At 37.2% G+C, this 16,769-nt stretch overlaps 1 protein-coding gene across 5 annotated transcripts in view; it reads right to left on the reverse strand.

Annotated features, from left to right (window-relative positions):
- The window catches only part of CNOT6 (CCR4-NOT transcription complex subunit 6), a 74,402-nt gene that overhangs the window by 18,377 nt on the left and 39,256 nt on the right, over positions 1-16,769 (reverse strand). For 2 of the 5 annotated variants that reach the window (XM_027076954.2, XM_027076953.2), the window contains exons 3-4: positions 5,203-5,389; positions 2,955-3,040 (exon numbers count right to left, since the gene is read on the reverse strand). The exons of 2 other annotated variants lie outside the window; for them this stretch is intronic. In XM_027076954.2, the coding sequence (XP_026932755.1) occupies positions 2,955-3,040; positions 5,203-5,389 (273 nt within the window). Of the gene's footprint in view, positions 1-2,954; positions 3,041-5,202; positions 5,390-15,472; positions 16,678-16,769 lie in introns of those variants that run through there. One more of the 5 variants, XM_053219273.1, reaches the window with a different exon arrangement.

Consider the following 16,769-nt stretch of genomic DNA (forward strand, 5'->3'; position numbering starts at 1 on the left):
ACATACATCAATGGAAAAGACGAGAGAATCCAGAAATAGATCCACACAGATATGTCCAACTGATTCGAGAGAAAGGTGTAAAGGAAATTCAATGGCGGGTAGACTTTTCAACAGATGGTGCTAGGGCAACTGGACATTCACAGACAAAGAAATGAAACTTGAACTACTCCTTTACTTCTTTTAGCTCTATTTTAACTCAGATCACAGACTTAAATGTAAAACATAAAGCCATGAAACGTTCAGTACAAAACACAGGATCCATAAAAGGAAAATATGATAAACAACTTCATCAAAACCAAAACCTTTTGTTACAGAAAAGACCCTGTGTAACATCATGATTTATAATAAGAAATACATATCTGATCTTCATCCACTGTTCCTAAAGATCCTAAAATCCTGAAAGTGATTCAAGGATTTCTTCCAAAGTGAAGTTGTAGAGGTGCCTCTTGTGGTGTCAATGAAGTAACTTTCAGCCTCCACAGGAGGATGGGGGCTGGCTGACAGGAACCAACCATGTGACTGGAAGGTTAGAACTTCCAGTCCCAGTCCCCCAGGAGGAGGGGCTGGAAGTCAGCTCAATCATCAAGGCCAATGATTTAATCAGTCATGCCTATGTTATGAAGCCTCCACAGAAACCCAAAAGCATGGGGTTCAAGGAGCCTCTGGGTTGGTGAACAAATAGAGACTCGGGAAGAGTGGTGCTCTCGGAGAGAGGGAGAGGGCATGGAAGCTCTGTGCCCTTTCCCCATACCTTGCCCTACTCATCTTTTCCATCTGGCTGCTCCAGAGTTATATCCTTTTATAATAAATTGGGAATCTGTGAGTAAACGGGTTTCCTTATTACTGTGAGCCACTCTCACAAACTGATCAAACCCAAGGAGGGGACTGCGGGAACCTTGATCAGGAGCACAGGTGACAACCTGGCCTTGTGACTGGAATCTGAAGTTAGGGAGGCATGGGCAAGTAGCAGTCCCGTGGGACTGAACCTTTTATCCATGGAATCTGAGGCTATCTTTGGGTAGGTAGTGTCAGAATTTAGTTGAATTACAGGACATCTAGCTGGTATCCTAGAATTGCTTGTTGGTGTGGGGGAAAGCCCCACAGCGCTGGAACTGGGTGTGTTAAGTGGGTGAAAAGACTACACACTGGGGAAAAAATGTCTGCAAATCACATATTTGACAAAGGCCTAGTATCCAGAAAATATAACGGACTCTGAAAATTCAACAGTAAAAAAACAATTCAATTAGGACATGGGCAAAGGCATGAAGAATATTCCACAGATGATGACATACAGATGACAAGTAGGCACATGCAAAAATGTGCAATATCTTTACCTAATAGGAAAATGCAAATTAAAACCACAATGAGATGTCACTGCACATCTATCAGAAAAACTAAAATAACAATAGTGACAACACCAAAGCTGGGGAAGATTCAGAGTAACTGGATCACTTATTCATTACTGGTGAAAATGTTAAATAGTACAGCCAGTCTGGAAAAGTCTGGCAGATTCCTAAAAAACTAACCAACACTAAAATATGACCAAGCAATTGCATTCCTGGGTATCTATCCTAGAGACATGAGGACTCATGTGCCATAATAATCTGTACACAGAATTGTTCATAGCTGCTTCATCCACAATAGCCAAATACTGGAAACCAGCCAGATGTCCTTCAACAGGTGACTGGTTAAACAGACCATGATTCATCCATACCATGGAACACTGCTCATCAATATAAAGAAGCAAACATGCAACAGCCTGCGAGAATCATCAAAGAATTAACCTGAGTGGAAAAAACTAATCTCAGGTTACATACAGCATGATTCTACTAACACAATATTCCTGAAATAACAAAGTTTTAAAAATGGAGAACAAATCAGCGGTTGTCAGAAGTTAACAAGTGAGTGGGGCAAGCTCAGAAAAGTAATGGATTTGTCCAAAAAATCGGTGAAACTCTATTTCGAAGAAAGAAACCTAAAACCTAGATGTCAAACATTTTAGAGGATCTTTCTGAAATGAAAGAGCAAGGGATCCTCAAAAACTAAGGTGCCACAAAGACTGCCCTATCACTCCCCAACGCTTCCAAGGCTTTCATACACATTAACACAATGTGGACATGTGTGACCAATGACCCTAATGTCAAATAAAGTTTGTGAATCCTTAGAGAAATGAACACATTTTTGTAAAATAAATACTGTTAAGATTACAAAACCTGAAACTAAGAGGACATAAAACAGTAGCTGCTTCTGGGATGAGAAAGGGACCTAAAGAAGAACAAAGAGGGTTTTTACATTCTGTAATGTTCTATTTCTTTGTATTAGAAAACAGACACAAAAGTGACACAATATTAATTGTTCATTCTGATGTTGCTACATTTTATATTTTTGTTTTTCAAAGTTAAAACTTTAAAGGGCTTTTAAGGAGCCTCAGCCAAAGGGTGGCTGGGTGGCTTAGTTGGTTGAGCATCTGACTTCGGCTCAGGTCATGATCTCACAGTTCATGAGTTTGAGCCCCATGTTTGGCTCTGTGCTGACAGCTCAGAGCCTGGAGCCTGCTTCAGATTCTGTGTCTCCCTCTCTCTCTTCCCCTCCCCCACTTGCACTCTCTCTGTCAAACATAAATAAACATAAAAAAAAAATTTTAAAAGAAAGCCATTTATAGTATGATGACATAAAGTATGATCTGAGGAATGTATCATCAGAACACTGAACTGACTGAAACAAAGGATAGAAGAAAGAAAAGCCGGGCTAGGAGTAAAAAGGAATACAAAGATTAGCAGACAGTCTCCAGGTGGACAAGAGAGAAAACCACTGGGATGTACCTAAAAAACTGATGAAGTTTGGGGAAGAGTGAGCCTGCAAATCCCTGGCGACAAGATCCCCCTCTTACAGCTTCTTTAGACTCAAAGACACAACATACAAACCACAAGAAGCACAAATATGAGAAATCATACCTTTCAGGCCTAAAGTCTGCAACTGAAACAGTTTTCCCAGCTCAAAAGGTAGAACTCGTAACAGGTTGTTATTTAAATGGAGTTCCCTGTGGATGTAAAAATTCCACATCAGAACATATATTACCTTTTAACCCATGGCTAAAATCAGCACTATAATTTCTAATACTCTTCTCAGAATGAAAAATTTTATATTATATTCCAATGTCTAATACAGTGCTTCTCAAACAATGATGTAGCAAAGAAACAAAACACGACAAAAAAACCCCAGATTGCCACAGACCAAACATTTAAAAAATAACAGAAAACCGGGGCACCTGGGTTAGTATCCAACTTCAGCTCAGATCATGATCTCACAGTTCATGAGTTTGAGCCCTGTGTCAGGCTCTCTGCTGACAGCTTAGAGCCTGGAGCCTGCTTTGGATTCTGTGTGTGTCTCTCTCTCTGCCCCTCCCCCGCTCACACTGTCTCTCTTAAAAATAAATATTTAAAAATATTTTAAAATATTTTTAAATAACTTTTAAAATTTTTTTTAAATTTCTAATTCAAGAAAAGAGAGGAGAAAAAAAAAAAAAAAGACCAACAAAGCACAGGTCATATTTTTAAAGTGCATTAGATTCAATAGATACAAAACTGCTCTCACATGTTGTCTATTTCACTGCAGGCTGATGACACAGTTTACAAATGGGCACAGTCCACAGACTGCCCAAGAGCAGCACTGATCCAGCCATATGGAGTCTACTACACAACTTTAAGAAAGTAGAAATGATAAAACAGCCTAACAAGTGAATTGTTAAATGAGATTTAAAATGATCATGTAACACCGACTGAAAATAGCTTATGACAGCTGCAAAATTAAGTTTACCATTAATATTTCTCCAAATTTTAAAGTTTCACATTAGACATAATGGAAGCTTTATTAACAATTAATATTTTTTTATGAACTATCAAAAGAATCTTCAGTAGTGAAAAGAAACAAAGACCCAACACTGAGATACTTACAATTTTCTGCGGTAAGTTTTATTCATCAATTTTTAAAGGTGAGGAGAACTACTTCTAAAAAAAAAAAGAACCAGTATAATCCCTGGTTCTTAGAATTTAAATGAACCTCGATTACTACTTAGTGAACCAGAGGCTGGTGAGGCCATAAACTAAACAAGTCTAAATAATTTGTTCCCATTTATTTCCACATATATCACATGGGAAAGGAGGTCTTTTAAGGAGATTAAAAATGGTCATGGTATATACTCAGTAATTAAGCCCAAAACAATGTCAAAAAGCTGGAGTGGGAATAACAAAGGTAAAGAAACTCTCACGAGGTCCTTATTCCTTTTTACTATGCAGCAAATGGTAGAAGCAGCAAAACAGCCAGGGGAATAAAAGAAAAGGCAAGTAATACGATATGGAGCAAGATTTTTCCACTGGGATTAACATAATAACTAGAAATTAGCTTTACTTTCAACTTGGGTGGATCCCATCTACCATACAAAAAAACAGGGATAATAAAAGAAATAGCAATTACCATTTATTAAATACAATATGTGTCCAGCAGGGTGCTAGTAGTTTCTTACTCATTATCTCAGGTATCTCTAATCTCAGCCCTGGCTAGGTAGGCTTTACAATAACTTTACAGAGGACAAAACACTCAGCAAAGTTAAGGAGATTGCCCCAAATCACACAACTTGTAAATGGCAAAGTCACAGGATTCCAAACTGAACTGTGTGACTCCATATCCTATCTACTCCTCTACTCCGCACTCTAGTCCTCCAAATGCAGTGACTAATTCTAGCTTTTTTTTTTGAGTCCAGGCTTTATTACTATCATGCGTACAAGCCCTGGGATGGCCAAAAAGGTGTCATTCCTTGGCAGTGGTATCCTGGACCCTGTGTTAAGCATAATATGGTACCCCAGAATTTAGAGGGGAAAGCACCACAATCGTTTGTAACAGGAGAGTCCGTATGTAGGATTAACATAACTGCCTTTTATTTATTTACCCCCACTTTATCCAAAAATTTTGTTTAGGAATAAAGTATATTACACATAACATAGCAATAAAACAAATTTTAGGCAATGTATCTACCTAATTTATTATTTATTGACATTCAATTTTCCCAGAAAACTTTACAAGGGATACAATTATGTTTGCTCTTGTTCAAATACCATTTAATTGGTAGTGCAGTTTCCTAGCAAAATAAGTGTTCTATTTTGTTTGTAGGGGGTTAAAGTCAGAAAAGAAGTCGAATCTGCACACCTGAGTGATACCATGTTTCCGAGTTCTGCCGGTAAACTCCGGATTTTATTAGAGGACAGGTCCAGATACACCAGATTGTGAAGCTTGGCAATGTCTGAAGGAATGCGGGACAGGGAATTGTCACTCAGATGCAAAGCTGTCAAGTGAGTTAGTGACCACAAAGATGAGCTTAAGCTTCTTACTTTTCCTGTAAGAGAAGGAAAAAATGGGGAAAGGATTATATGGTGTTGTCTACAATTTGGTCCCTGGATCAAATAACATTTAGATGTTTCAATGAATAATAATGTATCTTTCAAAACATTGTGAGGAAGGGTTTAACAGGAGAAAGCTTACCTATTCTAGGACAACGTACTGCTATGATTAGGTTATAAGCTCTACTTAGCAAACTAAAAAAATCTCAGTGTTTAAAATGCATCATTGTTTTTTAAGAGCACAACAGCTAAGACTTTATCCTTTAAGGTTGCCTCCGCTATGACACAAAAGAAAGATATGAATGATTTATAGTAATGATAAATCTAGTATGTCACCACGATCAATTTGGATACGCAAAAAAAATCAAATCCTCTCTCGGAGGCTGTTCCTATCTATACTCTAGAAAACAAGAATTCTGCCTGCAAAAAAAAAGGTAAGCCATATATTCTCAGCTTAACAAAGTTTTAAGACCAGTGTACTCAAGTGATAACTGCATCAAGAATCATATAACTATGGGGCGCCTGGGTGGCGCAGTCGGTTAAGCGTCCGACTTCAGCCAGGTCACCATCTCGCGATCCGTGAGTTCGAGCCCCGCGTCGGGCTCTGGGCTGATGGCTCAGAGCCTGGAGCCTGTTTCCAATTCTGTGTCTCCCTCTCTCTCTGCCCCTCCCCCGTTCATGCTCTGTCTCTCTCTGTCCCAAAAATAAATAAACGTTGAAAAAAAAATTAAAAAAAAAAAGAATCATATAACTAAACAAAAGCTGTACTGAATAATTTACAAGCAAAAATACTTGCCCAGAAACATCAAAGATATGAAGTCATAATCAAACAGTAGTAGACCCCGGGTTCAGTAACTAAGAAAGTAATCTCTTTCAATGTAACATTAAATCAGTACTTTGGTACTTCTTGGTAAGATGACAATCATTTCTACAATCCATCTAATGACTTTCCTCCAATCTCTTTAATGGTCTAAGATCTAGTCTGAGACAGAATGAAATAAACAGATGTAATGGAAATACACTAGTCTTTGAGAACTGATTTTCTATTGGCTGAAAAAGCAATCTTAAGATTTCTAATCAAGGTGGAGTAACAGAGACCAAATTTACTATCCTACCTGAACAACTACCACACCAGACAATATACATGAATCAACAAATTTCAGCGATTAGACTTCAACCAGTGCAGAAGAGTGATCCCCAAATGATCACAAACAAGGCAGGCCTTACAACTGTCTCAGCTTCCTGGACTGCACAGGTAGGAGATCCCAAGGGCAGCACAGTGATCTCCCCTAAGTTCTGGAGCAGGGAAGCCAAGATGACCAGAATTTACAAAGGCAGAGACAGTACCAGAGAGGAAGAGATAAACAAAGAAGTCTGTCTGGAGATGGGAAAAAGTTCCCCCTCAAGTTTTCAGCTAAGTATTGATCAGTATAAACATGTGAGAAATTGCCTGAGCCAGAAGGAAAAACACCCAAAAGAAGTAAAAACAATCCCTACATTTACACAGAACTGAAGCTAGCTAGTGCTGCCAACTACCAGAAGGAAATGTATCATAACTCACAAGGTACTGGACTTATTAGTGGTATAAAATCAGGGGCACCTGGGTGGCTCAGTTGGTTAGACGTCCAACTTTGGCTCAGGTCATGATCTCACGGTCCATGAGTTTGAGCTCCGCATCAGGCTCTGTGCTGACAGCTCAGGGCCCGGAGCCTGCTTTGGATTCTGTGTCTCCCTCTCTCTCTGCCCCTCACCCGCTCATGCTCTGTCTCTCTCTCTCTCTCTCAAAAATAAATAAAAACATTAAAAAAAAAAATCAGCCCTGAAGATTGCTCTGGTCTCACCTAAGAAAGTTTAAGAGCAAGCCTCAAAAGAACTACACTGTTTCTGAGTAACCTAACTGTATCCCAAAATAAAGTTCAATACTGGTTATAGGAATACAAAAATATGCATTGCCCAACAGGGCAAAATTCACAATACAGCAACAAAACTACTCAAAATGAAAAGAGAGAAAAATACTAGAAAAAAACACATGCATGGGCACCTGTGTGGCGCAGTTGGTTAAGCATCCAACTGCCGATTTTGGCTCAGGTCATGATCTCACAGTTTGTGAGACCAAGCCTCACCTCAGGCTCTGCACTAGCCTACTTTGGATTCTCTCTCTGTCCCGCCCCCACTCGTGCTCTCCCCCCCCCACCAAAATGAATAAACATTAAAAACAACGTCCATGAACTCTTGGACAACTTTAAACAACCTAATATATATGTAATTGGGAGTCCCCAAAATAGGGGAGTTGGGGACAGAAAAAAATATCTTAGGAAATAAACCCAAAAGATAACCAGATATCCACATGTTTTAACTTTTAAGAGTTAAACCTTTACCTTACACCATATACAAAAACTGACTCAAAAACTTTTGGAAGAAAACAGGCATTTACCTTCAAGACCTGAGATTATGCAATGGTTTGTTAGATAGGACACTAACAGCATAAGCAACAAAAAATATGTTAAACTGTACTTCACCAAAATTAAAACCTTTTGTGCCTCAAAGATCACCATCAACAAAGTGAAAAGTGTGTTCACACAGGAGAAACTATCTGAAAGTCATAAATTTAATAAGATATTTGTATCTAGAATATATAAAGAACTGATACAACTCAGTAAGAAAAGACAAATAATTCAATTTATAAGTGGGCAAAGAACAGGCACTTCTCCAAAGAAGATACACAAGTGGCCAACAAGCACTTGAAAAGATGCTCATTATCACCAGCCATCAGAGAAAGGCAAATCAAAAACAACGATACGCTACTTCATACCCACTAAGATGACTATAATAAAAAAGACAGAGTATTGGCAAGGAGTAGAGAAACTAGAACCTTCACATACTGCTGGTGGAAATGTAAAGTAACGAAGCCACTTTGGAAAATAGTATGGCAGTTCCTCAAAAAGGTTATACAAGTTACATGAGCCAGCAATTCATTCCGATGAATATGCCCAAAAGAAAGAAAAACACGTGTCCACACAAAAACTTAAATGCTCACTGCAGAATTATTCTTAAGAGTCAAGAAACAGAAACAATCCAAATGTCTGTCAACAGATAAATAAAATGTGGTACATTCAAACATATGAAATATTAATATGTGTTAAAGCACGATTGAACCTTAAAAATAATTCGCTGAATGGAAAAAGCTAGTGACCACACATTACATAATTCCATTTATTTGAAATGTCCAGGAGAGTAACAAATCCATTCAGACAGAAAAAAGATTAACGCTTTCAAGGTCTGGCTAGCTGAGGTGAAATGAAAGCTAATATGTATCGGGTTTCTTTTGGAGGCAATGAAAATGTTGTCAAAACTAATTGTGGTAATGGGTGCAAAACTCTGTGAATATACAAAACCACTGAATGTGCATTTAAGTGGATGAATTATGTGAATTATATCCTGGGCTATCACCAAAAAGAAAAAAAAGACAATGAAGAGATGCAAAAAATTTTCTACTTTTCATGAAAACTATAAACCTAGACACAAAAAGCTCAATGAACCCCCAAGTATATGAAAACTCCACGAAGAATAAACAAGAAAACTACAGGAAGGCACATCTTAATCAAATGGCTTAAAACAAATGATAAACAAAATCTTAAAAGCTGCAAAAGGAAAAATAATTACACAGAGAAACAAAGATAAAATGTCTGCAGACTTTTACTTGTGAACAGTACGAGATGACAAGCAGAGCAAAATCTTTAATATACTGAAAGAAAAAAAATACTATGAACCTAGCAACCCAGTAAAAATACCTTTCAAAAAAGAAGACAAGTTAGAAGATGAAAAGAGCTACAGAGATGGATGGTAGAGACGGCTGCACAACATTATGAGTGTTTTGTTTTTTTTTAATTAAGTGTATTTTAAGAGAACGAGCACAAGCAGGGTAGGGGCAGAAAGAGAGGGGGGAGACGGGGGGGGGGGGGGAGGGAGGGAGGGAGGGAGGGAGGGAGAGAGAGAGAGAGAGAGAGAGAGAGAGAGAATATCCCAAAAAGGCTCCACACTGTCAGCGTAGAACCTGATGCAGGGCTTGCACTCATGAGCCTTGAGATCATGACCTGAGCTGAAACAAGGAGGACGCTTAACTGAGTCACCCAGGTACTCCTGAACATATTTGATAAAAACCTTCCCACAAAGAAAATTCTTGAACCAGAAAGGCTCATTGGTGAATACAACCAAATATTTAAGGAATAACTATAACAATTCTACACAAACTGATCCAGAAACGTGAAAGCAAGAAGATCCTTTTGAACTCATTCTATGTGGCCAACATCACTCTGATACCAAAACCAGATAAAACTAGTACCAAAAAAACTACAAATCAAATCCTTCATGAACAAAAATGCAAATTTTAACAAAATTTTAACAAATCAAATTCAACAATAGATTAAAAAGATAATGACCAAGTAAGACTTGCGCTAGGAAATTCAAGGTTTGTTAAACATTCAAAATAATTTTTCAAAAAACTTTTTTAGAAAAGAAAATCATATACACAGATGTAAAAAAGCATATGACAAAATCAACATTTAAAAATCAGCATTTAATCAAATCAAATCCTGATTTAAAAAAAAAAAGCTTGCTTGTAAGCTAAGAACAGAACTTCCTAAATCTTGAAGAAGGGTATGTATAAGAAGGTTAGTGGTGAGGGAATGAACACTTTCCTCCAGAGATCAGAAACAAAGCAAGATACGTCCACTATCACCACTCCCAATCAAAATTATGCTGTAAGTTTTAGCCTGTGCAATAAGAAAAAAAGTCCAAAGAAGTAAAGTCATGGTTATCTGCAAATGGCACAATCATCATGTAAAATCCTAAGAATCTACAAAAATACCACCAATAAATGAGTTTAGCAAGGTTGTAGGATAAAGTATCAATATACAAAATATCTACTGTATTTTTATATACAGCAATGCATAATCAGAAACATATTTACAATAACATTTACATTAGTACCAAATTACAAAGTAGAGGAAAATATGACAAAAATATGTGTAGGACCAATATATTAAAAACTACAAAACACCCTGAAAGCAAGTAAAGAAGTCCTAAAGAAGCACAGAGATATACAGTGTTCACAGATCAGAAGATTTAATGTTGGTAAGATATTAGATCTCCCCCAAATTGGTTTAGAGTCAACACAATCACAATCAAAATGCCAGCATGTCTGAAAATGGCAAATGGATTCTAAAATTTGCATGGAAATTCAAAGGCCTTATAAAATTCAAAACAACTTTGAAAAAGCTGGAAGACTAAAACTACCTGATTTTAGAAATTATATAAAGAACTCTCAAAACTCAGTAATAACAATCCAATTTTCAAAACAGGAAAAACATCTAAATAGACACTTCACCAAAGAAGACATACAGCTGGTAAATAATCATATGAAAAAATGCTCAACATCAGCATCATTAGGGAAATGAAAATTAAAACCGCAATGAGATACCACTACAAACCCAGAAGAGTGGCTAAAATTAAAAAGACTTGACAAGTGTTGGTGAGGATATGGATCAAAGATATCTAGTAAGAATGTAAAATGAGACAACCTCTTTGCAAAATAGTTTGAGGTTTTTAAAAAGTTAAACCTTACCTACCTTATGATCAATTTCATTCTTAGGTATTTGCCCAAGAAAAATGAAAGTTATATCCTCTATAAAGAAGTGTACATAAAGCTTTATTTGTAGAAATTATCAAATATTTTCATCAACAAAGAAATGGATAAATAAATGCTGGCACATACAAATAATAGGATACTACTCCGTAATAAAAACTATGAACTATTAAAAACCAACTGCATGGATGAATATCAAAATAAGTAGCAAAACTAAACAACAACAACAAAAAGTACATACTGTATTACTTCTTTTAAATAAAAATTCTACAAAATGTAAACCAATCCTATGGTTAAAGAAAACAAAACAGCGATTACCTGGGATTAGGGGAAGGGACAGAGAAATGAAGGAGGTAGAGAAAGGAATTACAAATTTAGGGGAATGATAGATATGTCCCTTGAATGTGGTGATGGTTTCAAGGATGTATAGATGTCCAAATATATCACATTATTCACTTTGCATACATGCTGATTATTACATGTCAACTTAAATCAATACAGCTATGCAATAAAATCTATCTTGGTCTAAGAAAGTATTTTTCCTTACTGTGTAATAATTACAGTAGAAACCACATCATTTCCTATTTGTAAAACAAATTTATTTACTTTTCAGTTCATAAAAGTAAAGCACACAGCTAATAGTCAATATAAATAAATAAAGCACTTAAAATATCACAAACTACTTATTGGGTACATGTCTTAACATATGTTTCAGCCTCAAGATAACACTTAACAAAAAAAGGTAGAAGGGTTTGAGAAATACATTTTTATACCTCAACTTAATAGGAAGGATACAAAATTAATTCTCAAGAAAGTAGGCAGAAAGAAAACCAAGAAGAAAGGATGAGGGGCTGGGTGGCTCAGTTGGTTAAGCATCCAACTCTTCATTTTGGCTCAGGTCATGATCTCATGGTTTGTGGGTTCAGACTCTGCACTGGACTCTGCACTGACAGTGCAGGGCCTGCTTGGGATTCTCTCTCTATTCCTGTCTCTCCGCCCCCACTCCTGTCTCTCTCTCAAAAATAAACATTAAAAAAAAATTTTAATCAAGTATAAGGAGTCATGTATTAAATAAATCAATCATACAAGATTTAAGGGAGAGGGAAAGGAGGAATCAGATCTCTACCATACACAGATAAGTAACACAAATAAATTTCTAAATGCCAAAAAACCAGAAAAGTAATGGAAGAGATTATTTCTAAAAATAACTCAAACCCAAGATTCCAAAAACTGTCAGGTTTGAGTACATTAAAATTTAAAACCTCTCTAATGTGGAGATGCCAACAAGTACAGCAGCCAAAGAGATAATATTCAGGGACACCCAGGTGGCTCAGTCAGGTAAGCATCCAACTCTTGATTTCGGCTCAGGTCATGATCTCGTGGTTGTGAGACTGAGCCCCACATAAGGCTCCGTGCACAGATCTGCATAGGGCTCCACACTGGACATGGAGCCTGCTTCAGATTCTATCCCTCTCCCTCGGCCACTCCCTGCATGAGTGCCCGCTCTCTCTCTTAAAAAAACAAAAAAAACAAAAACAAAAACAAAGAGAGAGAGAGATAACATTCATTTATTCGGTCAACTTTCAGTGACTAGTAAGCTGGTGTGGGGACAGAACAGTAAATATAAAGTCCTCAAGAAAAAAGGGTTAGTTATAAAAAAATGTTTATTTCAATAAAACATATGCAAATTTAAACAAAGTATTCACTTCTACTTATGCAAATAACAAAATAAGATTAGTATCCAATATTCACAAGGCCAAGAGGGTTGAGACACCTTCATTAATTATGGGGAAAAACACAACTATATTTTGAAACCAATCCTGAAATAGCTACTGAAAATTTTAAATGTGAATATCCTTTGCCCCATCACAATTCCTCAATTAGATTAAAACTCTACTGGTAGAACTATGTAACCTAAGAAATTAAGGTTCCTAATTTTTGAGAATAAAAGAGAGTCACCTTTTGAAATTCTGAGGATATCTATTTACTTCTCCATAAAATTGTACATATTCCTCTGCATCCAAAAATGTGCATTCAATTTTAAGCAGCTTTGTGACTTGAGAAATGCTGAGATTATCCTGACCTAAATTAAGAGCTGTGTTTTGAGAAGTAATTTCATTCTAACATATCCAGAATCCTTTATTTGTTACATACTAAGAGACAGGGGGAATCTAACTAGTGTTCCTTCAAATCAGAGGGGCGATTAGCAAACTCTAGGGACCAGGTATAATTAACATCCCTATGAAGAAATCAAAATTGCTACCTCTACATTTGCAGATTTAGAGAAAGCAAGGAAGAAAACATCTTGACTTGAATCTTTAAAACTGACATTTTAGAAGAAAAGGGAATTATACTTATCTCCATTATTCCCAGATTCTGTATCTGTGAATTCCCCTATCCCCTCCAGTTTACTTGTAACTCCAAATGCAATTCTTGTATTTCTGTTACACTCATTCACAAACATGCACAGAGAAGCAAAAAACTGTAGTCACCCAGAACAGTTCCCAGATGAGGTCCAACAAGGTAACACTCTGGCTTCTTGCTCCACTTTTCACAATGTGAACAAGTGTCTTCTTCATAATTTAGTGCTATATTTGTTTTTGCATATTTTTTTTTGCGTATTTGTGCTTTTTGTGGGTGAATTTGAGGTTTTAAATGGCCCCAAAGCATGGGGCTGAAATGCCAGCTGCAAGGCTGTGAGGTGTCTAGTGTTTGAGCTAAGTTTCCCTCAGGCATTCGTTAGTGTCCAAGAGTTCAAGGTTAATGAGTTGACAATATACATTAAATAAGGTGTCTTTAAACATAAAGACACATAAAACAAGCTTATGTATTGACTAGTTGATGAAAAGTGTTGTGACTAGAGGTTCACAGGAACCTAACCATGTATCTCCTCTCGGAGCAATGCTTCAGTACTTGCTAATTCCATGCTCAAGGTGACCATATAGAGCATAACTACTGTGAATAACAAGAATCCACTGTAACTGGAAACGGTGGCCATTTGAAATTTTCCCCACTCACAACTCCTGATGAAGTTAAAGACCAGGATTTCGGGGTCATGGTAAGGTAAACTTCACAAAAGGAAGAGGACTGTGCTGTGAGAATGGCAAATTGGATTAAGAAGAAGAAGAAGAGAGACCCGATTAAATTACATGAAGGGCACTAAGGAGAACATTTGGCAGATTAAATCCATTGATAGTGCTTAATTTAAAAATAGCAAAGTTGATGGGGAAGGAAACGGCCTTAACAGGGCATGTGAGTTAACAAATGGAAGTTTCAATCCGTGAAGGAAAACACATCTGCAAAGGTACCCTCATCAAACTTTGGTGGGAAAGAATTCAGGTCTTAAATGCAAGGAAAGAATGTCGCTTGTTCAAATTAAAGAGATCTAGTTTAAGTAAAAGAAGATTAGGCCTGGAGGTAAAAAGCCTAGAACCTGAGAATGCAAAGACTGAGGCGAGTATTAGAAAAAAGGCAAAAGAACAAAGAAAGGTGAGAATATCAGGCTCAAAACAGAATGACAGTGGAGGTGGTGTGATGCAGATGAAGAAAGGGCTGAACTCAGGTAAGGGGACTCACAATAGTCTGTGCTCTACCACTAAGGAGCTCCACCATCTGGTTAACTGACCTTAATAAAAGGAAATGTTTGTTGCGAAGCTCAGTCAGTAACATCCGAACCGGTTACACCTTTTGCACTTTTCTAACTTCATTTTTTAAAGATTTTATTTTTAAGTAATCTCCACACCCAACATGGGGCTTGAACTCACAACTTCAAGATCAAGAGTCAAATGACTGAGCCAGCTAGGTGCCCTGTTAATAAATTTATTTTTATTATTATTTAAAAAAATTTTTTTAACATTTATTTATTCCTGAGACAGAGAGAGACAGAGCATGAGTGGGGGAGGGGCAGAGAGAGAGGGAGATACAGAATCAGAAGCAAGCTCCAGGTTCTGAGCTGTCAGCACAGAGCCCGATGCAGGGCTCGAACTCACAAACCGTGAGATCATGACCTGAGCCGAAGTTGGTCACTCAACCGAGCCACCCAGGCGCCCCTAATTTATTTTTAAATGAACATGCTTATTATATAATTCAACACTGTTTAAAAATACCAAATCCCATCACCTGGTGTAACTACCATTATATCACATTCGTGTTAATATAAAAAAAAAAAAAAACAAACAGGAAACAAAATTAAACTATACATGATTCCTTAATGTGATTTAAAAAAAAGAAAAAAATTAAAAAATGATGGAACCATAGAACTTTTGTTTGCTATAAAAGATTTTCTAAAACTGATCTAAGATTAACAGAGATTCTAAAAACATTAAAGGTTATAAATCTTAGTTTTAACTGCATGTTTTGCTTTTAAACTTGATTGCCTACAATGAAAGTGAAATAGACCATCATTGTACATTTCCCCCATCCACTCATTACATACCTTTTCTATCAAAAGCTTGTATCATCTCCAAGGAAGATAAGTAAATGGTCAATAAATACACGCAAAGATGCTCGATTTCATGAACCATCAAGGAAACCCTAATCAAAGCCACAATGCTTCTTTCATGCCCACTAAGATGGCTAAATCAAAAAGACATATGTAACAATTGTTGCCAAGGAGTGGAGAAATTGTAACCCTTGTACAAGGTGGTTTAGAATGTAGAATGATGCAGAAACTTTCAGAACAGTCTGGCAGTTACTCAAAAAGTTAAACATTTACCATATGATCTAGTAATTCCACTCCTAAGTACCTACCTGACAGAAATGAAAATGCCCACAAAGAAACTTGTACACAAATGTTCACAGCAGTATTATTCTTAGAGCCAAAAAGTAGAAACAATCTGTGATGCTTTGATTTATAACAAAAAATATACAGTTGATCTTCATCTCTGTTTCCAGAATGGAGCTCCTAAAATCCTTGGAATTTCTGAAGTGATTAAAACAGTAAAGGTGTCTTTTATTACAGGTGCTCCTTTCAAGGACACCAGAGTTTAACCTTAAATGAGGTGACTTTTTTAATGCCCCCATAAATGGGGACTTGTTGCCAGGGACACCAAGCAGGATTAGAGAATTGAAATTTTCAGTCCCCACCAGCCCCCATCCCCAACCACCAGGGAGAAGAGAGGGGGGAGAAGTTGTATCAATCACCAGATTTAATCAACCGTGCCTAATGAAGCCTCTGAGGGAATCTGTTAACTATGGAGTTCTGAGCTTTCAAGAGTAGGGAACACAGGGAGGTATGGGGAAGGCGAGGGGTCTGGAAAGAGCATGGAAGTTTCTTACCTGTTCCCTACACCTTGCTCTATGGGATCTCTTCCATTGGCTGTTCCTGAGGTTTTATAATATGCCAGTAATCTAGTAAGTAAACTCTTCTCCTGGTTCTGTGAGCTGATAATAGCAAATTAATTAAACCCAAGGAGAGGATGATCCTGGGAACCTCTGGATTTGTAGCTCCTCAACTGAAAGCACAAGATAACCTGGACTTGTGACTAGTGTCTGAAGTTGAGGGGAGCAGTTCCGTGGGACTGAACCCTTAACTTGTGGTACCCGACACTAGTGTCAGAATTGAGTTCAATTATAGGACACCCAGCTGAGGTGGTGTCACAGAATTGCTTTAAGTGTAGAAAACGGGCACATCCAGTGTTGAAGTAAAGTAGTATTGTAGTAGAGTACTGAGTAGACAAGACACACAGGAGTGTGTTTTTACACAGATAAATAAATACAATGATACACAGATA

This window comes from Acinonyx jubatus, chromosome A1 (genome assembly GCF_027475565.1).
Source record: "Acinonyx jubatus isolate Ajub_Pintada_27869175 chromosome A1, VMU_Ajub_asm_v1.0, whole genome shotgun sequence".
Classification (NCBI taxonomy): domain Eukaryota; kingdom Metazoa; phylum Chordata; class Mammalia; order Carnivora; family Felidae; genus Acinonyx; species Acinonyx jubatus.